Source organism: Pelodiscus sinensis, chromosome 27, assembly GCF_049634645.1.
Source record: "Pelodiscus sinensis isolate JC-2024 chromosome 27, ASM4963464v1, whole genome shotgun sequence".
Taxonomy (NCBI): domain Eukaryota; kingdom Metazoa; phylum Chordata; order Testudines; family Trionychidae; genus Pelodiscus; species Pelodiscus sinensis.
In genome coordinates, this window is record NC_134737.1 from 17,844,508 (window position 1) to 17,868,685 (window position 24,178).

The 24,178-nt window shown below is 59.8% G+C and overlaps 1 protein-coding gene across 1 annotated transcript in view; it reads right to left on the reverse strand.

The window, feature by feature from the left end:
* Positions 1-24,178, reverse strand: part of KCNC4 (potassium voltage-gated channel subfamily C member 4) — a 47,294-nt gene that overhangs the window by 16,515 nt on the left and 6,601 nt on the right. The window contains exons 2-3 of the mRNA XM_006132408.4: positions 13,609-14,545; positions 7,337-7,522 (exon numbers count right to left, since the gene is read on the reverse strand). Of these exons, the coding sequence (XP_006132470.1) occupies positions 7,337-7,522; positions 13,609-14,545 (1,123 nt within the window). The remainder of the gene's footprint in view (positions 1-7,336; positions 7,523-13,608; positions 14,546-24,178) is intronic.

Sequence of the window (24,178 nt, forward strand, 5' to 3'; positions counted from 1 at the left end):
ATGCTCCTGCATGAAGGGTCAGACCCATGTAAACCCAAAGGGCCTGATTGTGACCTGAGCACCTGTTCTGACGTCAGTGGTGCTACCCCTTGTTCCCCAGGATGCAGCAACAGCAGTCTCAGCCCACAGCAGGAAAGAGGCTCTGGCGTTGTAGGAAGCCGCCTGTTGGACAGCCGGGTGAACCAGAGCACCCAACAGCTAATCTAACAGCCTCAGCCCTTTCTCAGACTACAAGATGCCTCCAAAGAGGCCACGGGGCTGACTGATCTGGCCCTACTATCTGTGAAGTGGCCACTGATTTCAGGCACCCAATTTTTTCGTGCTCAGCTGGACGCCACTCGGCCCCACAAGTGGAAGCGCTCAAAATTCGTGGCTCTTTTCCAGAAATCCAGGGTCCCCAGTGCACTTCGCGGTCGTTCAGCCAGAAGCGTGGGCAAGCCCGTGTCAGCGTGGGGCTTGTCTGCTGCTCCTTACCCACTAGTTCTGCTGCCTAACTGGTCACAAGCCCTCACGTCAGCTCCCTGCCCGCATGAGAGATCAGGGCTCTGCCCAGTCACGGAGCAGACATTTGCAATTCTGCCCCAAAGCGGAGGGTGCGGTGCCACCCTACTGCGCCCGCAGCCCTTCCCGAGAGCGCGCCTTACGCTCCGGCCTCCCCCAGCCTCCCAAGGCCAGACGGGACCACAGCTGTCACCTGGCCAGACTCTCACCCAACACCCATCCTCACTCCCTGCCCTGCTGAAATAGCTACGGCCCCTGGGGATGCCGCGGCAGCTGCGGCCAGGACAGGACAGAGGCGCATGCTCCAAGGGTCAGAGCCTGCGTAGGTGCTTCTAGACCAGGGCCTGCAGATGGGCTGCTGCCTCCGGAGCGCCTCTTGGCCTTGGGTGTCTAGGAAGCACCCGGCTTCCATTTCCCTCCCTCACCGGGCTCCTCAGAAACCCCCGCCAGGCTGCAGCCTTGTCAAACAGCCCTCCTCTGCCCCTGGCGACATGTGGCCTGCACATCCCCGCCGGCCCGGGGCCCCCGACCTGCCCGGCCTGGGCAGCACCTCACACCAGGGGGCTCCTTCCAGCCCCACCCCGCTCAATCAGGCGCCCCCGCCACTTCCCCGAGCGGCTCATAACCGGGCAGCTGCAGCGCTCCAGGCCTCCGGCACCCCCAGCCTGGTCCAGCCTGTGACCGGCTCCTCCTCCCTCCCTCTCCCTGGGCCGGGCCCAGAGTCAATTGTCCCACCTGGGGTGGGGCCCTGATCTCACCACAGGCAGGCTGAGCACCTGAAGGGACCAGCCACCCTGTGAGGGGGCCCCAGGCTGGGAGACTCCCTCTGCCCCCCAAACAATGATCCCCTCCCCCACCATTAAAACCCCGGGGAGCGCGGGGAACCCAAGGCTGGTCCGGGGGATGGGTGTTTTCTAACAGGGCCACCCCAGCGTCCGACCCCGCACCCTGCATGGGCCAGCTGTCCGGGGACAGTTGCCCGGACCCGGGGGGCGGGGCCGGTTGGCTGTGCTAATTGTCAGCAGCGCTGCTCGTTAGGGAGGCTGGTTTCCCAGCAACACTTATAGATGCTAACTAAGGTCACCCTAATTGGTTTCAAAGAGTTTGTTGCCAAGGAGCTGCAGGGAGGCATTTTACAAACAGAGCGGCTGGCGGCCAGGGCACCCGGATGGGCTCTTCCCAGGCCAAAGGCAGGGTCCAGCCACCTGCTCCCGCAGGCATATGCATGAGCACACGTGTGCAGTGACTGGGGAACAGAAAGGCCTCGTCACGCAGACAGGGCCAGGGTCTCGCCAACGCGCACAGGTGGGGCACTCGGACACTTGGGCGTGCGACACCCTCGCACTAATACACAGACAGGAATGGGCTCACCCCCATGTCCTCTGGCACTTGCCCGGGCACATGTGCCACGGAGTCAGCAGCACACTCACAAACATTCACCCGGCCGTGCACGTGCCTGTCGTGAGACCCACCTGGGGTCTGCACCCCCGTGACAGGCCGCTGGCTCACACACACTCCGAAATGACGCCCCAACACACGTAGCACTGTCGGTGCCCACTGCGTCACGGGGCACACTCACGGACCGCCAACCCCGCGGCTGTTACAGGTTCTCACCCCAGGTCTCAACCACCCTTCCTGCGGCATAGAAAGCCCCTAAGCCAGGCTGTCCCTCCCGGTGCGGGTTCCCTACGCAGCTCGGCACTGGCACTGGCACTGGCACTGGCACTGGGTGGCGGGGGCTGCAGCGACAAGGAGAGGGTTTGCCAACTCCTGGACCGTGCACCATTTACTGCACTTGGCAGGACTTACCACAGGGATGCTGGGCTTACATGGAGCAGCCTCAGCACAGCCTATGTGGAAGTAAGCACAGGGGCACACAAGTGCGAAGTTGGGGATCTGGCTGCCCTGCCTGCTGCCCCCCGAAAGCCTCAAGGGGACAGGGTCTGTGTGGCTCATGGAACCCTCAGCCCCTCAAGGCCTCCAGGCACAGTGAGCTGGCACCAGAGATGAATTTTACCCATGGCTGGCTGTGGGGGTGCCCGATGCTGCACTAGGTGAGGTGCTGCAGCCCAGAACTCCCAGCGGGGAGCCGGGGAGCCGCGTCTTACACACCTCTCTGGAATGGTCAGGAGGGAGACGGGGGGACTTACAGCTGAGTGACATACGCCAGAGAGCGCCTCCTGCCAGAGCAAAAGCACCTCGGAACGGCCTAAACATTGCAACGAGAATTCCCTTACTCAAAAGCCACAGCCGGCACGACAGTGGAGAGCAGATGTGGGACTCGATGTACACAAAATGAAGCGAGGTAATTAATGCAAATCAGCATGGACGCATGGAAACCAGATCTCGTCAAACTGGCCATTTTTTATGAGAGTTCAGGCTTGGTCGATAACGATAGTGACGTCGACAGAAGAGAGTCCGACTCCTGTAAGGCATCTGACTTGATGTTGCAAGACGTTTTGATTCAAAACAAGAACCCTATAAAATTAGCACGGCGCACATTGAACGGGGGAAAACTCACGGCTAGGCCTCAGCAGGTACCTGGACACGGGGAATCACAGCTGGGCAGCTCCGTTTCCAGGAGGAGCCCGCTCGGCCCTATGGGATCACGACTGGTCAGGCTTGTAGAGAACACAGCTAAGGGATCGGAGCGACACGGGCGCTTGGCAAACTGGGCCCAAGCAAACCAGGCAGGTTTTAATGCAGCTGAACGCAAATGTGTTAATGTAGGAACAAAGGCTGCAGGAGGAAGAGCAGGGCCTCCCCACCCCTTCAGTCCGCGCAACCTGAGCTTCCAGTGCCCGGCTGTGGCCACAAAGGCGAATGCCACCCTGGGATCAGGCCCACAGGGAGAGGAGGGCAAAGGGGCAGTTCCCCTGGGACTCAGCAATTCAAAAGGCTGGGGATGCACCCCCCACCCCCACAGCCCCACACGCTGGGTGTGCACCCCCCACCCCCACAGCCCCACACGCTGGGTGTGCACCTCCACACGCCCACAGTCCCACACGCTGGGTGTGCGCCCCCACATGCCCACAGCCCCACACGCTGGGTGTGCACCCCCACAGGCCCACATGCTGGGTGTGCGCCCCCACAGGCCCACAGTCCCACATGCTGGGTGTGCACCCCCACATGCCCACAGTCCCACACGCTGGGTGTGCACCCCCACAGGCCCACATGCTGGGTGTGCGCCCCCACAGGCCCACAGTCCCACACACTGGGTGTGCGCCCCCACAGGCCCACATGCTGGGTGTGCGCCCCCACAGGCCCACAGTCCCACATGCTGGGTGTGCACCCCCACATGCCCACAGTCCCACACGCTGGGTGTGCACCCCCACAGGCCCACATGCTGGGTGTGCGCCCCCACAGGCCCACAGTCCCACACGCTGGGTGTGCGCCCCCACAGGCCCACAGTCCCACACGCTGGGTGTGCGCCCCCACAGGCCCACATGCTGGGTGTGCGCCCCCACAGGTCCACAGCCCCACATGCCGGGTGTGCACCCCCACACGCCCATAGTCCCACACACTGGGTGTGCTCCCCCACAAGCCCACAGCCCCACATGCTGGGTGTGCACCCCCACATGCCCACAGTCTCACACACTGAGTGTGCACCCCCACATGCCCACAGTCCCACACGCTGGGTGTGCACCCCCACAGTCTCACACACTGGGTGTGCACCCCCACATGCCCACAGTCCCACACGCTGGGTGTGCACCCCCACAGTCTCACACACTGGGTGTGCACCCCCACATGCCCACAGCCCCACATGCTGGGTGTGCACCCCCACATGCCCACAGTCTCACACACTGGGTGTGCACCCCCACATGCCCACAGTCCCACACGCTGGGTGTGCACCCCCACAGTCTCACACACTGGGTGCGCACCCCCACATGCCCACAGTCCCACACGCTGGGTGTGCGCCCCCACAGTCCCACACGCTGGGTGTGCGCCCCCACAGTCTCACACACTGGGTGTGCACCCCCACAGGCCCACATGCTGGGTGTGCGCCCCCACAGGCCCACAGTCCCACACGCTGGGCGTGCACCCCCACATGCCCACAGTCCCACACGCTGGGTGTGCCACTCCACACACGCATGCATCAGGAGTGCACCCTCACACAGGGTACACGGAGAGGGACACGGGCACACACCCATGTGCCAAGTGGACACAGGCAGCCAGGTTGCAGGACAGTGCTGAGTGACGGCCCCACTTGTGCAGATGGGAAGGTTTCAGCCCCCCCAGAACGATGCACAAAGGCCTGGGGGCCCTGCCGCCGGAAGGACAGAGGGAGAAACGCTTGACTGGTGTTAGGACGGGCTTGCCCAGGGAGAAGGGCATTCTGGGAAGGAGAATTATATTCTCCCAGCTTCCTGAAGTAAACCATGCTCAGACTGTAGCATTGCTGCATGCGGGGGCCAGGCCCGAAGCCGGCCTAGGGCAGGGATCTGCATTGTGCTTCCAACCCACACCCGTGAGGACGGACCACGGACATGCCTATCTCCCCGAGCACCGGCCGCGGAGCCGAGCTGCTCCGAGTCTGCGGCTCTGCCAGCTCGTCCAGTCCCAGCACAAAGAGCCTCCAGGGAGACCACCTGGGCGGAGGAGCCGCAGCTCCCATGGCCGCAGCCAGGACTGAGAGCACCCAGCCTGCAGCGAGGGAGGAGCCAGGGAGTTTGGGTCTGGAACCGCAGCAGCCGGCAGAGGGACCAGTGGATTCGCCCAAGTGCAGCTGGACCGGGCAAAGCTGCTTGGAGGGAGCCGGAGCCGGGGCCTGGCCTAGTGACAAGGGCCTGGAGCCCAGACGGCGCCGCTCCGAAGGATCAGCCACGGCCACGGCAGGGGAAGCTGGAACAGGCGTGCCAGGCTAACCTTGTACTGAGGCTCGGGCTGCACGGCCCTGGCCCTTCCTGACCAATGCCCAAAGTCATGGGGCCTCCTCCTGGCCCCGGCCCCTACCCGCCCTGCTGCAGGAGAGCTCCACAACACTGGGCCTGGTTCTGTTCCATCCCGCCAGCTCCTCTGGGCAGCGCTCACTGGCTGCCCCCAGCAGAGGTGGCTGCGCCCCAGGGTTCTCCACTTGGTGCCCCCTGTTCCCGGAGCCTCAGCCTCTGCCTCCCCCCCCGGTTCCTGGCTCCCCCTCCCTTGTGGGGCTTGAGCATCGCGGCAGCTGCCCGCTGGCTGAGGGGGTGGGCCTTGAGCTGGGGGCGGGCCTAGCCCTGCCTGTCCCCGCTCGGCAAACGGGCGCCGGGAGCCGGACCTCGCATTAACTCTTGCCAGAGGCTGGGCTCTTGCCAGTGGGTTCGCTATTCCGGGGCACGAGATGGGCAGCAGCGGGGCGGCTCACGGCTGGCTCCCCCGTCCCCAGGAGACACTAGTGGGGCAGCTCCAAGGGCTGAGCCAAGAGCCTCCCGCCAGCCTGAGCTGGACCGCCTAGGCCGTGCTGGGCTGCGAGGGACTCACCTCCCCCGAGGGTGGGTACGACAGCCCGACCCCTGCCCAGCTCCCAGCTCCCTCGGGCTGGCTCGTGTGACCGCAGCCGAGAGCGAACGGGGCAGGTCTGAGGAGCAAGGCCGCGGCGCAGAGCTTGGGGCTGGCCACACAGAGGAGCACGGAGCCAGCAGGTTTCTTCCGGAGCTCATTGCACAGGACAGAGACAGCCCCACTTGACTGACTGTCCCAGGTTTCATTGGCAGAATTTGTCTATGAAGCAACAACATTGGCAACGAGCGCCTGGTGGGCTGCAGGAGCGGGGAGCCGGTGTGACAACCGCAGACCCGTGAAACCTGCCAGGGCCAAGCCCTTCGGGCTGCTCGGTCACCTCCCCCAACGCCCCCACTGGCACCTCCTCGGCCAGTGCTCAGTGCTGCACCCCGAGCCAGCTGGAAAAGGCCAGTTGGGTTGGGGGGGTTGCTGGAATATTTTTTTTTTTAAGTTTCACAATTTCTCACAAACCTTTTTTGCTTTGTTTTGTCCCCGAACAATTGAAATTGCCCCCAGTGTCAGCGTTCAGGCACCGGCTTGGTACGACTGATGGGCTGGAAACCCAGACGTACTCCAAATGTTTATAGAAAACCAAACAGTTCCCCCCAGAGCGTCCCGGTTCTAATTTCTGGTTTTTCAGTGGCAAACTGGCAGCATTTTGGCCAAGCCCTGCCCCTCCCCCACATCTGTGCTCGAAAACATTTCTGCCCGCGCTCGCTGAAACGCTGAGTTCTCGGCACCATGAGCGGCACTGGAATGGTCAGGCAGGAAAGGGACGGACAAGGGCAGAGGTGGAGGGGCGAAGGAAGCCGGCACAAAAGTCAACAGCTGGGAAGAGGAGAGCAGATCCTGGCGGCTGGGCAGTTTCACACGTGGGTAGCCCCGCTGGCGGGGAGGCAGGTCCAGCAGGCCTGAGTCTCCATGCAAAGGAGCGTAACCGGGCTGTGCTGAGCAGGTGGCTTGCGCACCCCGTGCACACACACGATGAGGTGCGGCAGAAAGGAAGAACCAGGTCTGGCAGCGCTGTGGCCAGGGAAGCCACTAGAAGTGGGCGGGGCAGAAGGACCCAGAGAACACCGGGACGTGTGGGGAAAGGAAGCCCAGAGGGGGTCCTGGCTGGCCCAGAAGCACCAAGGCAGCACGAGGTGGAGCGGCTGGGAAGGCAGCAACCCCAGGGACAGACAGGGGAGGTGGAAGAGGGTCATGTAGGCCGATGGAAGCACAGGGCAGGAGACGGGGGCTGCCAGGGGGTGAATGGGGAAATGACAGGGAAATGCCCCCCCATCAGCCCTTGCACATCCCTCCTCGTCCCTCTCCTCCATCTCCCCCCCGTCCGCTCCGGCCGCCGCGCCTGTACCTTTCCGGACGCTGCCGTCGGCCGCGCAGGAGAAGTCGCCGGCGTTCAGCAGAAAGCAGGTGGCCGCCTTCTTGGTTTTGTCCCTGGTGCTGGAGCGCCTCATGGGCCGCTTCTCCTCATGCACCGCCGAGAGGGGCTGCTCCTCGTCCGACAGCACCGTGCTGGCGTCGCCGTTCTGCTTGGAGTCTTCCGGCGGGGGAGGGGAACAAATATCAGTTCTCCAGAGAGACTGGCAAGCCCAATCCAAATTGCTCTGCTCCTGCCGCTGTGGGCGTGGGGGTGACAGGCCTGGCTTCCCCCCATAGGGGCACAAGTCGGCGTGCCATCCTCAGGGCAGGAACCGCCCCGCGGGGTGGCCGTGGCACTCAAACAGCCACGTGGCTTGCTGGCCTGTTCCCCAGACCTTCCCAAAACAACAGCCCAGGCCCCGGCAGACAGAGCGGCTCCACTGCCTGCATGGGACCGTGTCGCTCTGGGGTCTCTTGACGCCAGCGGAGGGGTGCTGGTTTATACCGGACGAGGACCTGGCCGTGGGGCTCAAACCCCATCCCAGTCCTGAGGTGGCTCCAAATTGCAGCCAACAGCCACCTGCCTGCCCCCAGCTCCTGTACCGCTGCCCCAAGCTGCCCCAGGGGTCTGGCTGAGGGCTGGGTCCGGTGGCAGGCAAGTGTCAGCGTAGAACGAGAATGGTCCATGTGGGGTGCAAAGCAGGAACTGCCCCAGGTGCTCTGGGAGAAAACACTGGCCTGTCGCCAACCCTGCCCCACACCCAGGAGAGAACAGAGCGGGGCCCAATCCTTGCTCGGGGGTCCCTTCTGACTTCAGTGGGGCTGCAGCAGTTTGCACCAGCTGGCCCTGTACATGGTATGCATTTGGCACTGGGGATAGACCGCAGGTGAACAGGCCTGGAGGGGGCAGACTCCTCCGTGGGGCACGTATGCCAGGGGCAACAGCAGGGCCGGCGTCCCTCACAAACCCTAGCGCAATGGCCAGCTGACAGCACCAGCCCCACAGCCCGCTCAGTCCTTGTTTTCTGTGCCGAGATTGCCAGCAAGAAGGCCTGTTGTGCCCGGCAGGCTAGCGCCAGAGGGTACGTCTACGCTGCAATGGGGGGTGATTGTCCATCCGGTTGGCACCCGTGTTACCTTGGCTTAGCCGGCACAGGTAGCAATAGCAGAGTCGACATGTTGGCGTGGGCTCGTCACCAGAGAACGGGTTTGGGGTCCGCACTCTGGTAGCCAGCCTGTGGGCCATGCCCACCCCACCACCTCTGCTCTCCTGCGACCATCACCCCTTCACTTGGCAGTGTAAACACCAGCTTGGGAACTGGACTGAGGCCCAGCCAACGCGCTTTCACCCAGCCCACCAGCTGCTGGGATCTGCCCTCCCTGAGAGCGGAGCGAGACGGATCTGGGCCAGCGACCGGGATGGCCTGGGGACGCCACCAACACAATCTGAGGACGGCTCTTCCGGTCTTGCTCTGGACCGAAGCCAACCCCTTTGTGCACGTTAAATGCAGCTTGTTTGCCATTCACAGCTGGAGATGCGCCTCAGGGGCTGGGCTCCGCTGATGCAACTGGGCACAGCCGGGGTGAAGTCGATCCTGCTGCTCTGATTTGCACCGGTGGGCAGCAGAGCCCCGGGGCTCTGCGGGAGGGCAGGAAGGAGGGGTGTAGTGAGAACGGCTGTCTCTTTTCTGGACTCTCTTCTCTGCCATAAGCACTGTTGCACTGCCAGGCTCCCCGTGGAGGCTACAGAGTCCTTCTCTGCCAGCCAGAAGCCTGTAGCAAGAAACCCCAGAGAGAGGCAACCTCCAGGCAACAAACGCACAGCTCTTAACTGCTGTCAGGCGCTGGCACCAGAGATACAGCACAAATCAGGAGCAATCAGCAGCCCCGGGGTTCCAGTGACAGGCTCTGCTCTGAAGACACCGCACCAGCGATTTCCATCTATTACTCCCTAATCCGTCCCCTGGGGGCGGGCTGGGAACCAAAGACGCGTGGATGCCCAGGGCTGGCAGCTGTGTGGCGCGAATAAGGTTGGAGAAAGCAGCGCAAAGGGTTAAATGGCTCCGTTAGATACAAGCGGAGCTGGTGGGAAAATTTTCGACACAACAGTTTTCCATTGGAAAATACCATTTTGCCCAAACCAACGTGCTTGCCAGGATCAGCATCAACTGCAACATTTTTCAACAAGAAAAAGTCACATTGAACCATTTTGACTTTTGTGGCAACAGCATAAAAACGCTGTTTGCCCTTTCTCGGTTTGACTTGGTTTCGACTGGTACGTGTAAATTGGGTAACCCATCCCGCTCTGGTGCGCTTGTTAGGGTCCCCAGCTTGGATTGAAGCTAGTCCAGAGATTTTTTCCCCACAACATGACACCATGTCACTTTCTTAAATTGTCTGATTACAGTCGCAGGGGGGCTTTCGATAGCCACCGGCAAAGTCATGCCGGTGCTAGGAGACTCCAGGCCAATTGACAAACTAGGTGTTAGTACACAGAGCTCACTAGCAGCCGACACGCTCAGGCTAGGTTAGCGCACAGAGCTCGCTAGCAGCCGGCACGTTCAGGCTAGGTTAGCGCACAGAGCTCGCTAGCAGCTGACACGCTCAGGCTAGGTTAGCGCACAGAGCTCGCTAGCATCAGGCACTCTCAGGCTAGGATAGTGCACAGAGCTCGCTAGCAGCCGGCACGCTCAGGCTAGGATAGCGCACAGACCTCGCTAACAGCCGGCACGCTCAGGCTAGGTTAGCGCACAGAGCTCGCTAGCAGCCGGCACGCTCAGGCTAGGTTAGCGCACAGAGCTCGCTAGCAGCCGGCACGCTCAGGCTAGGATAGCGCACAGACCTCGCTAACAGCCGGCACGCTCAGGCTAGGTTAGCGCACAGAGCTCGCTAGCAGCCGGCACGCTCAGGCTAGGTTAGCGCACAGAGCTCGCTAGCAGCCGGCACGCTCAGGCTAGGTTAGCGCACAGAGCTCGCTAGCAGCCGGCACGCTCAGGCTAGGTTAGCGCACAGAGCTCGCTAGCAGCCGGCACGCTCAGGCTAGTTTAGCGCACAGAGCTCGCTAGCAGCCGGCACGCTCAGGCTAGGTTAGCGCACAGAGCTCGCTAGCAGCCGGCACGTTCAGGCTAGGTTAGCGCACAGAGCTCGCTAGCAGCCGGCACGCTCAGGCTAGGTTAGCGCACAGAGCTCGCTAGCAGCCGGCACTCTCAGGCTAGGTTAGCGCACAGAGCTCGCTAGCAGCCGGCACGCTCAGGCTAGGTTAGCGCACAGAGCTCGCTAGCAGCCGGCACTCTCAGGCTAGGTTAGCGCACAGAGCTCGCTAGCAGCCGGCACTCTCAGGCTAGTTTAGCGCACAGAGCTCGCTAGCAGCCGGCACGCTCAGGCTAGGTTAGCGCACAGAGCTCGCTAGCAGCCGGCACGCTCAGGCTAGGATAGCGCACAGAGCTCGCTAGCAGCCGGCACGCTCAGGCTAGGTTAGCGCACAGAGCTCGCTAGCAGCCGGCACGCTCAGGCTAGGTTAGCGCACAGAGCTCGCTAGCAGCCGGCACGCTCAGGCTAGGTTAGCGCACAGAGCTCGCTAGCAGCCGGCACGCTCAGGCTAGGTTAGCGCACAGAGCTCGCTAGCAGCCGGCACGCTCAGGCTAGGTTAGCGCACAGAGCTCGCTAGCAGCCGGCACGCTCAGGCTAGGTTAGCGCACAGAGCTCGCTAGCAGCCGGCACGCTCAGGCTAGGTTAGCGCACAGAGCTCGCTAGAAGCCGGCACGCTCAGGCTAGGTTAGCGCACAGAGCTCGCTAGCAGCCGGCACGCTCAGGCTAGGTTAGCGCACAGAGCTCGCTAGCAGCCGGCACGCTCAGGCTAGGATAGCGCACAGAGCTCGCTAGCAGCCGGCACTCTCAGGCTAGGTTAGCGCACAGAGCTCGCTAGCAGCCGGCACGCTCAGGCTAGGTTAGCGCACAGAGCTCGCTAGCAGCCGGCACTCTCAGGCTAGGTTAGCGCACAGAGCTCGCTAGCAGCCGGCACTCTCAGGCTAGGTTAGCGCACAGAGCTCGCTAGCATCAGGCACTCTCAGGCTAGGATAGTGCACAGAGCTCGCTAGCAGCCGGCACGCTCAGGCTAGGATAGCGCACAGACCTCGCTAACAGCCGGCACGCTCAGGCTAGGTTAGTGCACAGAGCTCGCTAGCAGCCGGCACGCTCAGGCTAGGTTAGCGCACAGAGCTCGCTAGCAGCCGGCACGCTCAGGCTAGGTTAGCGCACAGAGCTCGCTAGCAGCCGGCACGCTCAGGCTAGGATAGCGCACAGAGCTCGCTAGCAGCCGGCACGCTCAGGCTAGGATAGCGCACAGAGCTCGCTAGCAGCCGGCACGCTCAGGCTAGGTTAGCGCACAGAGCTCGCTAGCAGCCGGCACGCTCAGGCTAGGATAGCGCACAGAGCTCGCTAGCAGCCGGCACGCTCAGGCTAGGTTAGCGCACAGAGCTCGCTAGCAGCCGGCACGCTCAGGCTAGGTTAGCGCACAGAGCTCGCTAGCAGCCGGCACGCTCAGGCTAGGTTAGCGCACAGAGCTTGCTAGCAGCCGGCACGCTCAGGCTAGGTTAGCGCACAGAGCTCGCTATCAGCCGGCACGCTCAGGCTAGGATAGCGCACAGAGCTCGCTAGCAGCCGGCACGCTCAGGCTAGGTTAGCGCACAGAGCTCGCTAGCAGCCGGCACGCTCAGGCTAGGTTAGCGCACAGAGCTCGCTAGCAGCCGGCACGCTCAGGCTAGGTTAGCGCACAGAGCTCGCTAGCAGCCGGCACGCTCAGGCTAGGTTAGCGCACAGAGCTCGCTAGCAGCCGGCACGCTCAGGCTAGGTTAGCGCACAGAGCTCGCTAGCAGCCGGCACGCTCAGGTTAGGCTAGCGCACAGAGCTCGCTAGCAGCCGGCACGCTCAGGTTAGGCTAGCGCACAGAGCTCGCTAGCAGCCGACACGCTCAGGCTAGGCTAGCGCACAGAGCTCGCTAGCAGCCGGCACGCTCAGGCTAGGTTAGCGCACAGAGCTCGCTAGCAGCCGGCACTCTCAGGCTAGGTTAGCGCACAGAGCTCGCTAGCAGCCGGCACTCTCAGGCTAGTTTAGCGCACAGAGCTCGCTAGCAGCCGGCACGCTCAGGCTAGGTTAGCGCACAGAGCTCGCTAGCAGCCAGCACGCTCAGGCTAGGTTAGCGCACAGAGCTCGCTAGCAGCCGGCACGCTCAGGCTAGGTTAGCGCACAGAGCTCGCTAGCAGCCGGCACGCTCAGGCTAGGTTAGCGCACAGAGCTCGCTAGCAGCCGGCACTCTCAGGCTAGGTTAGCGCACAGAGCTCGCTAGCAGCCACCACGCTCAGGCTAGGTTAGCGCACAGAGCTCACTAGCAGCCGGCACGCTCAGGCTAGGTTAGCGCACAGAGCTCGCTAGCAGCCAGCACGCTCAGGCTAGGTTAGCGCACAGAGCTCGCTAGCAGCCGGCACGCTCAGGCTAGGTTAGCGCACAGAGCTCGCTAGCAGCCACCACGCTCAGGCTAGGTTAGCGCACAGAGCTCACTAGCAGCCGGCACGCTCAGGCTAGGTTAGCGCACAGAGCTCGCTAGCAGCCGGCACGCTCAGGCTAGGTTAGCGCACAGAGCTCGCTAGCAGCCAGCACGCTCAGGCTAGGTTAGCGCAGTGGCAGGGAGAGAAGCTGCCGATGGATTCTGTTAACAGTGGGGAGCATTTCACACACTAGGCAGTGGCACCGCCATGCCAGCCCGCAGCGCAGAATTACACTGTCCCTGGATCTAGGCAACGTGGTTCCCATACTGGGGCAGCTTCTCATCTCTGGTGGCATTTCAATCAGCCAGCCCCGCCTTGTGGGGTTACCTGTGTCACCCCAGCGGCCGCAGGAGGGATGAAGCCCCGGTGCGTTCTCTCTGCTCTATGCTGCATGAGAGCGGAAGCAGCACAGTACCTAGCTGTGTTCCAGGGATTCTGCTTCCCTAGTGAGGAGGCCACCTGAGCCAGCTGCCTGTCTGGAGTCCCCTAGTCCAAACTCCAGAGCCAAGAGCTGCCGGCCCCCGGGACAGTCTGGCCCGGAGGTGATGGCACCGGGCAAATCCTGCTCTCACTCCAGCGCGACTCTGGAGCATCTCTATTGACCACGGCCATCCGCTAACCCTGCCCCCCACCTGTGTGTCTCCACCAGGTGGGATTTACATCCCAGTCCTTTTTCCTCCTCCCCCTCCAGCTCTCATGAAGCTGAGCTTTTGCATCTCACCTGATCGCTTTCTCTCCACCACCACCTCCTCTGCTGCCAGGGGGCACGTGTCGCTCTGTGTGCTGTTGCGGGGAGAGTTGTCCTCTGACTTGCCGTAGGTGGGGGAGTCCAGCGGAGCCGGGCGGGGAATATGCTTCTTCTTCTTCTTTGGCAGCTTCTGCTTGGCCATGGCGAGGGAGTAGTACATCCCAAAGTTGTTGACGATGACAGGCACCGGCATGGCGATAGTGAGTACCCCGGCCAGGGCACACAGCGCCCCAACCAGCATGCCTGACCAAGTCTTGGGATACATGTCACCATAACCCAGGGTTGTCATAGTGACCACCGCCCACCAGAACCCAATGGGGATGTTCTTAAAGTGAGTGTGGTCGCTGCCGCTGGGGTCGGATGGCTTGGCCCCAATCCGCTCCGCGTAGTAGATCATGGTGGCAAAGATCAAAACCCCCAAGGCCAGGAAGATGATGAGGAGCAGGAACTCGTTGGTGCTGGCCCGGAGCGTGTGGCCGAGCACCCGGAGCCCCACAAAGTGCCGCGTCAGCTTGAAGATCCGGAGAATCCGGACGAAACGGACCACCCTCAGGAAGCCCAGCACATCCCGGGCGGCCTTGGAGGACAGGCCGCTGAGGCCTACCTCCAGGTAGAAGGGCAAGATGGCCACAAAGTCAATGATGTTGAGCAGGTTCTTGACGAAGAGCAGCTTATCCGGGCAGCAAATGATTCGCACCAGGAACTCCAGCGTGAACCACAAGACACACACCCCCTCGATGTAGGTGAGGACGGGCTCCGTCTCCACCTTGTGCGTCACCAGGACCGTTGTGGTATTGCCAACCACCACTGTTTCGTTCACCTTGACGTGTCTGTTAAAGGCCTCGTGCGTCTCGAGGCAGAACGTTGTGATGGAGACCAGGATGAAGAAGAGCGAGGTGAAGGCAACGACCTGCGGGAGGAAATGGACCCAGTGGTTAGGGGCACCCCCAGGGCAGACAGGAAAGGGAGCCCTTCCCCGTTGGACCACCCGCCACAAGGGGGCAGGAGGAAAGAGACCTGCCGCATCCAAACCTGAGTGGGGGTTCAAGCGCAGGACATTGCTGGTGTGGTATTTTGTACACCCCTCGGACCCAAGCCCTGCTCTTGTCTCCCCACCCGAGCGGAGCCTGCAAGCTTGCCCTGCCAGAGCTCACAGCCCAGGAGAGGACACCTCACCACCAGTGACACCTAGGACATGGTATCTGTCACCATGGCAACTGCCACCCTTCGGACGCTTGCCCTGCCAGAGCTCACAGCCCAGGAGAGGACACCTCACCACCAGTGACACCTAGGACACTGGGTACCTGTCGCCATGGCAACTGCCGCCCTTCGGACGCTTGCCCTGCCAGAGCTCACAGCCCAGGAGAGGACACCACACCACAAGTGACACCTAGGACACTGGGTACCTGTCGCCATGGCAACTGCCGCCCTTCGGACGCTTGCCCTGCCAGAGCTCACAGCCCAGGAGAGGACACCTCACCACCAGTGACACCTAGGACACGGTACCTGTTGCCATGGCAACTGCTGCCCTTCCGAACCCAGCCTGGTGCTGAAGATCAAGGCCACTAGGGCCAGGAAGATGATCCCAATTTCAGGGCATTTTGCTCCTAGCTCTCCTCTTCATATCAGATTGGGGCTTTCCTGGTGGCTCTTGGGCCATTCCCAGGTTCAGCACGTCACAAAGCCACCCCTGCCCGAGCATGCTGGTGGAGGAGCAGTGATGGGCGGAAGAAGCCACGGGGAGCTGGCACTGTGGCTGGTGGGGGGGTGACATAGTTTATAGGACTTAGGCCTCGAGGGCTTTCAAAATGTCACCAGCACGACCCATAAAAAAAGAAGACCCTGAGCCTACAGCTAGTCTCTGGGGCTAAGGTCGTCTGGGTAGGTTTGGTCCTCGGCGTCTCTCTTGGTCCACCTGAGCTCACAGCGCCACATGAGACATTAAAATTCATGAGACCCCTGTAAGATCATAAGCCCCCAAGTAATTGGCGTGTAGTGTGATAACGTCTCCTTCCCCGGGCATACAGTGATCTGGCGATAAAGCTGGAAGACCCCAGGTTCAGTCACTAGGGTGGTCACCCGGTTGGGTTTAATGAATGGCAGCAGCTCCCTTCAGTCAGAACCTTTCTGGCTGGAGGCCTCTCGGCAGAAATTCAGGAGGGCAGGTTGCAGCAGCTCCCAATGAGAACACTGGGCTTGCCCCTCATGCATCCCCTCCTCCACCCTACTGAGAACACAGGGACCAGCTGGGTCCTGCCCACTTCCTCCAGGTGTCTGAATGGGAATGGAGGGCGTTTGGCATTCCAGCCTGGAGAGGCTTTGACCCCCTCCCACTGTGCTCTCATCCAAACCCAGCCCTGGCGCCAAATCTGCACCGAAGCCTATGCCCAGGGGTGATACCTGGCCCCAAGCCCAAAGAGACTCCAGGGTGTGAGCTGTCAGGGGGCCATTTGGCAGTGTCAGTGAAATCCATGTGATGTTCCTGCTCGCAGTAAAACCACTTCTCACACACAGCTCAGAAGCAATCTCAAAACGGTCTGCAGAGGAAGAGCAGTATCACCATCCGCATTTTAGAGATGGGGAAACTGAGGCACGGAGGGAAGGAAGCCCAGCAGCTTGGAGCTAAAATAATGGCCTCCTGCATCCCCGGCCAATGGACTATCCCTCGCTGGCAGATGAGCCCCTCCCAGATGGAAGGCTCAGCTAACACGGGCAGTGCAGAACGGCCATAGGAAAGATGCGCCAGCTCTCCAGCTGATGGAAATCCACACAGCTCCAGCTAAAACCGGACATCCCGTTCCTCTCCCAGGGCTAGAGCTGGCCACAGAGGAGCGCTGAGGACCGCGCGCTGGGAAACATGCCAGCCCCATGCTCTGTGTCTTTCCGGGGGATAGACCCTAGTTTCCAGGGCAGGCCAGGACCATGTACAAGAGCTACATGCCAGTGGGTGTATCATGCCACAGTCATTGTGGGGGGAGGAGATGGAACTGCCGCTAGTAACAGATTTGTTTAAGTGTCCATTATGAATTCACATGAAAGGCTGGCGTAACAGCACCAATTAAAAGCCTTCAATTGCTCTGCATGCAAATGCCACATCTCTTGCTGTAACTGATCATGCTGCTATTCACAGCTCCCAGTTAAGGATCTGTCTGGGTTTCCATTAGAACAGAGAAATTCGTTTTTGGCTCCCCCAGGGGTTGTAACTCCCGTGTAAGAATCCTCTGAAATTTGTCAGCCAGATTTTCAGATGGTGCCAATCTAGGTCTCTCTAATAGCAATTTTCCCCAGCTCCCGGTCCTTGTGTCCATGTAGGATGCTGCCCCCCAGCCCCCATTCTGAACGGGGAAGGGGGGCTGGGAAAGGATGGAGCCTGTGCAACAGCTGGCACTGGGGGCAGGGAATTAATGGTATGCTCATCTAGAACAGGCACCAATTACAATTGTTCCAGAGCAATGTTTGCCCTGGGAGGACTCTGGAGTCTTGGGGCAGCCCATAGGAAGAATCTGGCTTTCCTCTCCCCCCTTTAACCCTTCTGCTGCTGGTTTCCAATGCTTAGCAAAGCACTTCTAGTAACCGTGACAGGAACATAAGAACATAAGAACATGAGAACGGCCGTACTGGGTCAGACCCAAGGTCCATCTAGCCCAGTAGCCTGTCTGCCGACAGCGGCCAGCACCAGGTGCCCCAGAGAGGGTGGACCGAAGACAATGATCAAGCGATTTGTCTCCTGCCATCCCTCTCCAGCCTCTGACAGACAGAGGCCAAGGACACCATTTTATCCCCTGGCTAATAGCTTTTTATGGACCTAACCTCCATGAATTTATCCAGCTTCTCTTTAAACTCTGTTATAGTCCTAGCCTTCACAGCCTCCTCTGGCAAGGAGTTCCACAGGTTGACTACACGCTGTGTGAAGAACTTTCTTTTATTAGTTTTAAATCTGCTACCCATTAATTTCATTTGGTGTCCTCTAGTTCTTCTATTATGGGAACTAATAAATAACTTTTCTTTATCAGCCCTCTCCACACCACTCATGATTTTATAGATCTCTATCATATCCCCCCTCAGTCTCCTCTTTTCTAAACTGAAAAGTCCCAGTCGCTTTAACCTCTCCTCATATGGGACCCATTCCAAACCCCTAATCATTTTAGTTGCCCTTTTCTGAACCCTTTCCAAGGCCAAAATATCTTTTTTGAGGTGAGGAGACCACATCTGTAGACAGTATTCAAGATGTGGGCGTACCATAGTTTTATACAGGGGCAGTAAGATATTCTGGGTCTTATTTTCTATCCCTTTCCTAATAATTCCTAGCATCCTATTTGCCTTTTTGACCGCCGCTGCACTCTGTGTGGAAGTTTTCAGAGAACTGTCCACGATAACTCCAAGAAGCGAGGCTTCTCGTCCATCCAGCACCCAGGCAACTGCACATGGGCTCAAAATTGAATGGGAAGCAAAAGTTCAGTGGAAGGATGGGGTTCCTTCCCCGACCAGCCAGGCTCAGCCCCCCCTTCCTGCCAGGAGGCACTCATGGTGAGCCCATTATCCAGAGCACCTGAACCACCTCTGGGCAGGAAAGCCCCACTGAGGAAGCTTGCTGGATCCTCCCCAGTGCTGCTCTTGACAGAACATACTGGCTTCCCGCTTGGCACGGACCTCACCTGCATGGAAGCGACATGCAGCCTCTGGTGGCAAGTATCACAATCCCCATGCTGCTCCCATGGGCGCTGATAGCAACACTCCCGCTGCTGAAAGAGGAGCAGGCTTGGACCAAGTACTCGTCTCTTCTGATGCAGGAAACTGGACCAGTTTGTACGTCAGACCTTCTCTGGACGTGGTGCTGCAAATCGGTTCCAATGTACAGGCCAGATCCCCAGCTGGAGCGAGTCAGCCTCCACTTCCTTCAAGCTACGCCCAGTCACACCAGTGCAGGGCGGAGTGTTAAGGGCGGCGGAAGGCTGCAAAGATCTGTACCCCAGAGCGCCAGCCGGGGCTCCCAAAGGAAAAGGCAGCAGCTAGAAACGAATGACCTCACCTCACAAGGGGTGTCGTGCACACACAGTCTGGAGGGAAAGGTACTGTCCCACAGTGCACAGGAGAAGACGGTGCAAGAGAGATGGAAAAGGTGGCAGACCTCAATCGGCTCTTACCCCACCACCAGGGTAAGTCCTCAGCTGGGGAAAACTGATGTGGCTCTGTTGAAGTCAATAGGCAATGAACAAGATACAGGCCAGAATTATTGACTTCAAACAGGCTGACTCCAGATTTACACCAGTGTGACTTAGATCTGAATCAAGCCCTAGAGACCACTAAAAACAAATGGGATTTTGCTTTCTCTCTTGCACCAGCAGGAATCTGCAGTGACATCCAGATTCAGACATTGGCACAACAACAGTTTGAGATCCAGCCAGGGGAGATGAGGATCAGTTCTGGTGGGTATAACTAGCCTCTAAAAGTAGAAGGCAGCCAGTTGGTAGGATCTGGTGGAGCTGCCCCAGATTCACGCCGGCTGAGGGTCTGACCATAATCTTTACCGGGGCTCTGACTTTTGTCTAGTCAAAGTGTGGGTGGGGCTGTTTCCCCAAGGGCTCCTTTTTCAGCCTGCTGTTCCAAGGCCCCAGTGTGAGCAAAGGGAGCTCACGCCCCGGGACCATTCCCGATGGCAAAACATGGAATTGGTGATGTCAAGGTGTGACGGCACGTTGGGGTTTTCCCGTCTCCTGCACCCCCGTAATGACACGAACAGACTCCACCAGCCAGTAGAACAGAGGGAGTTTATTGCTTCTCCAGGATACAGCACAGCACAGATGGAATCTGGTTATCGGGCAGGCCTAGGATGCCTCAGCCCCCCTTGAGATGGGGGAGCCTGGGTCCCTAAATCCCAGCCCGTTGCCTAGGCTGCTTCCTCCATGATACCAGCCAGAAAACCTCACTCACTCACTTCCTGCCCTGCCCCCAGCCAGGGCTCCACTCCCCTTCTTCCCATTGTTCCGCTCCCTGGGAGATCACTGGTCAGACAGGTTCGAAGCCCCCTTGCATAATGACTCATCCCCTGCCCTGCTGCAGCCAGCAACCAGTGGTGGTCACCCACAGCCCACTGCCCAGCATAGCAACCAGCAAGGTACCCCCACTACGTCACACCAGGGTTAAGACTGGAATGCCTTGCAGGGGCCCCTAAGGGGCTGGTTGCCACTGACTGTCCCGGTTCCAGGCAGGCTCTGTGCTGCCTTTGAGCCACGCTGGGAGGCTGGCTCAGGATGCCCAGTGAGCATCACTGAGATGTCAACACGGTTTTGAACCCCCTTGCTGCAGGAGGGGAAAGAACACATTGGGGGTGGACCTATGACAGGTGGATCTGGTGGCACGTGGGAGATTTCCTCCCAACACTCAAGAAGGCCCTGAGCCCAAGAAGCCTAGAAGTCTAAGTCCTACCAAGGGGGCCCAAGGGAAGACATCAGCTCATTCCTTAGAACATCCGGATGCGTTACTGTGAGCAGCGTCTTGCATTGCAATGTGGGCGGGGCTTATTGTGGGTGGAGCTTGGTAGAATACCCAGACCTCCCCTCCCCATCCCAGCTGCCCCTGTTGTGCTGCCGTTCTGCCCAGCTAAAGATCAGGGTCTCTCCCCAGAAGGGAGGCAGACACCAAACCAAGGGGCAGTCTTGCAGCACTGGCAGGGCAGCTGCATTACAACAGCGGTTCCCAAGCCACTTCCCCCCCAATATGTTGGGGGGCTCACCCAGTGCCCCTGCATGGCCCTGAGGCTGTCACATGGGCCGAGCTTTGGGTCTGGGGGCCAGGGCCATCGTACCACCGGGAAGAGAGGCTGAACGTGTGGGAGAGCCTTGCAAGCAGAGGCGGAGCCCCTGGCCCAGCTCCAGGGTGCAGGGAGAATGAAATGCTCAGCAAACCCCAAACCCACAAGCTCTGTGAAGAGCCATACCACAGCCATGGTGCCAAGGCCTGCGCCCCTGCGCTACACTCTCCCGGCATGAGCCAGGCTCTTGGATGCTCCAGGAACTCAGCCGGGTCCCTTCGTGGCTGGCGGGCCGGGGCAGAGATGCGGCGCCCCTAGCAAGAGGCCAGGCCGCTGTCTCCGCTGCCTCTGGAGGGAAACTGCCTGTTCTCTCCCTTGCGACCCCCTCTGCCCTTGCACAGCCAAGGGCCAGGCCTGGGGTTGGGCTGTTCAGCGGCGGCTGGAGCAGGACACGCGAGGGCGCATCAGGCGGCAACCAAGAGGATGGAGGCTTCTTGGTTGCCGTGGTGATTTGGTGTCAGTGAGGTGCCAGGCGGGCTGCCGGGGGTCTCAGCCCCAGAGAAGGGTGAGGGCAGCACGCGGGCTCTCCCTGGGCTAGCGGCAGTGAAAGTCCCGGGGGCACCAGTCAAGTCAGTTCCCCTTGGCTCTCAGCCAGCCCGCCGGCCCCGGCAGCAGCTGCTGCGTGCTGCCCCGGGCCGGGTTTGACTTGGCGCTCTGGGGGGGAGGCTTGTAGGGCCTCCTCAGCCGCTCCCCCCACTCTCCGTGTTGACTGCAGTCAGCCCTGGAAGCCACTGCCAGGCCCTGAGCCAGCCAGCCCTGAAGAGGGCTCCTTGCTCCCCCGGCCACAGGAGCCCTGGGACAAGGAGGGGGAGAGCCCACCTGTTCCTAGCACGCAAGTCTGGGCTGCTGCTTGGGTGACCTGGGGGCCTTCCACTCCACAGCTGGGCTCTGGCACGCGGAGGGCGGAGTCGCCCGTTCTGCGCTGGTGCAAGCCCAGCGGCACCCGCGGAGTCTGGGGCAGGAGGGCGCGCGGCAGGCTCAGCCCAGTTCCTGCACGTTTACACGGGGGCGAGAGGTGGGCCCAGCGGAGTGACTCCAGATTTACACCCACACTGGCAAGAGGGGAATCAGGCGCCTTCCTCTAGCCCCTTAACTCTAACCCCACCCACCCCCCGCTCTGGAACGGCAGCCTCCTTTCACGTCACCTCCCAGCAAGAGAAGCTGCGATTGGGCTGGAAAGGCTCAAGCTCCCAGGTGAACTAAATCGCTGGCTTCTGCCCTGCCATCACCAGAGCAGCTGGCCTGGCACAAATCCAAAGCACCGGTTTCTCCGGCTAATCCTAAGTGATCGGTTAAACCGACGCGTGGGATTGAATCACACGGACGTGCAAGGCAGGGCTGGATGGGCTGAAATGGAGCAGCCAGCAGATGTGCCTGCCCGTGCGATGCAGCAACGGTCTCCCAGGCCGACCCAGGCTAGCAACGGAGGCACCAGGCCAGCCACTGGCTCGGGGTGGCCACAGCGCCAGGCGGGCGACGGAAGCCATCCGCTCCTCAGACCCTGGGAGCCACCCTGGACTTTGTGCTTCTGGTGAACGGGGGCCACACGACTGGAGTCAGCAGGAAACGGGCCTGTAGCTAGGCAACAGGTAGCTGGAATCCGCTCCCTCCGCCCTGTTGACTTTTTGCTTGGCACCTGGGAGAGCAATCTACTTCTCAGCTCCGGGCAGCGCACTCGGCGGCCTGCCGGGACGCAGCGCCCGTCGCTTCCCCACCAGCACCCGAGCGCCCTCCATTTACTCAGGGTCCAGCTCACATCAGGCTCCTGAGCCGCACGGTCGCTTTGGGAATGCCTCTCCCTTGCCAGGGCAACGCCAGCCCGGGCACAGGCTGACTCGGCAGATCCTCACGGGGAGGACAGTCTCCGAGCGACCCTGCCGCCCTGCTTCCATAGCCCCAGTTCCCAGCGTGGCTGAGTGGCTCGCAAGTCAGACCCCTGTCAGGGTGGGCAAGTCATCCCCCCATTGTACGGGAGGGGGACTGAGACCAAGAGAGAGGCTAAATGCAGGGCAGAGGAGAGTCTTGAACCCAGCTCTCCCAAGTCCGATGCCACTGCTTTAACCATTGGAAAATTCTGCCTCTCAGCAGGGCAAAAGTCAAAGTAAGCGACCCAGCTTCAGCTACATCAGTTGTGCAGCAGAAGTCGAAATAGCTTCTCTCGGCTTTTGGTGCTGTCTGCACAGCAGGAAGTCGAAGGAAGAGCGCTCCTCCACCTTCCCTTACTCGTGAAATGAAGGTGACGGGAGTTGGAGTGAGAAGTCCTCCAGCTCGCCATTATGTTGAAATAACACTGCTGTGTAGACATAGAATAAGTCACTAGCCAGTAATTCAAAACATCTGGCCTAGCTTGCTGGCTTTGCCACCGACTCCCTACATGGCATTAGGCAAATCACTTAATCTCTCTCTACCTCAGCTCCTTTACAATGGGAATATTTACAATATCCTTTATGGCTGACCTGGAACAACGCTTCCTCACACCCCTTCTCTACCTACGCTACATCAATGACACCTTCATCATCTGGACCCATGGGAAGGAGACTCTGGAAGAATTTCACCACTATTTCAACAGCTTCCACCCCACCATCAACCTCAGCATGGACCAATCTACACGGGAGGTCCATTTCCTGGACACCACGGTGCAAATAAGTGACAGTCACAAACACCACCCTATACCGAAAGCCTACCGACCGCTATGCTTACCTGCATGCCTCCAGCTTCCATCCCGGAAACATCACACGATCCATTGTTTACAGCCAAGCACTGAGGTACAATTGCATATGCTCCAACCCCTCAAACAGAGACTTACACCTACAAGATCTTCAACAAGCATTCTGTAAACTACGATACCCACACGAGGAAGTGAGGAGACAGATTGACAGAGCCAGACATGTACCCAGAAGCCTCCTGCTATGGGACAAGCCCAAGAAAGAAACCAACAGAACACCACTACAGTTCTCAGCTAAAACCTCTCCAACGCATCATTAGTGATCTACAACCCTCCTGGACAATGATCCCTCGCTTTCACAGGCCTTGGGAGGCAGGCCAGTCCTTGCCCACAGACAACCCACCAACCTGAAGCATATTCTCACCAGCAACTATACACCGCACCATAATAACTCGAACTCGGGAACCAATCCATGCAACAAACCTGGGTGCCAACTTCGCCCACATATATACACACCAGCAACACCATCACAGGACCTAACCAGATCAGCCACACTGTCACTGGTACATTCTCCTGCACATCCACTAACATAATACATGCCATCATGTGCCAACAATGCCCCACTGCTATATACATCGGCCAGACTGGACAGTCCCTGCGTAAAAGAATCAATGGACACAAATCAGATATTAGGAATGGCAACATACAAAAACCTGTAGGAGAACACTTCAATGTTCCTGGACACACAATTGCAGATCTAAAGGTAGCCATCCTGCAGCAAAAAAACTTCAGGACCAGACTTCAAAGAGAAACTGCTGAGCTACAGTTCATCTTCAAGTTTGACACAATCAACTCTGGATTAAACAGAGACTGTGAATGGCTCACTAACTACAAAAGCAACGTCTGCTCTCTTGGAATTCACACCTCCAGATCAGCTACTAGAAGTGGGCCTAATCCTCCCTAATTGGATCCACCTGGTCATCTCCAGCCTGATTCTGGCCTGCATATTTATACCTGCCTCTGGAAATTTCCACTACATGCATCTGACGAAGTGGGTCTTTGCCCAT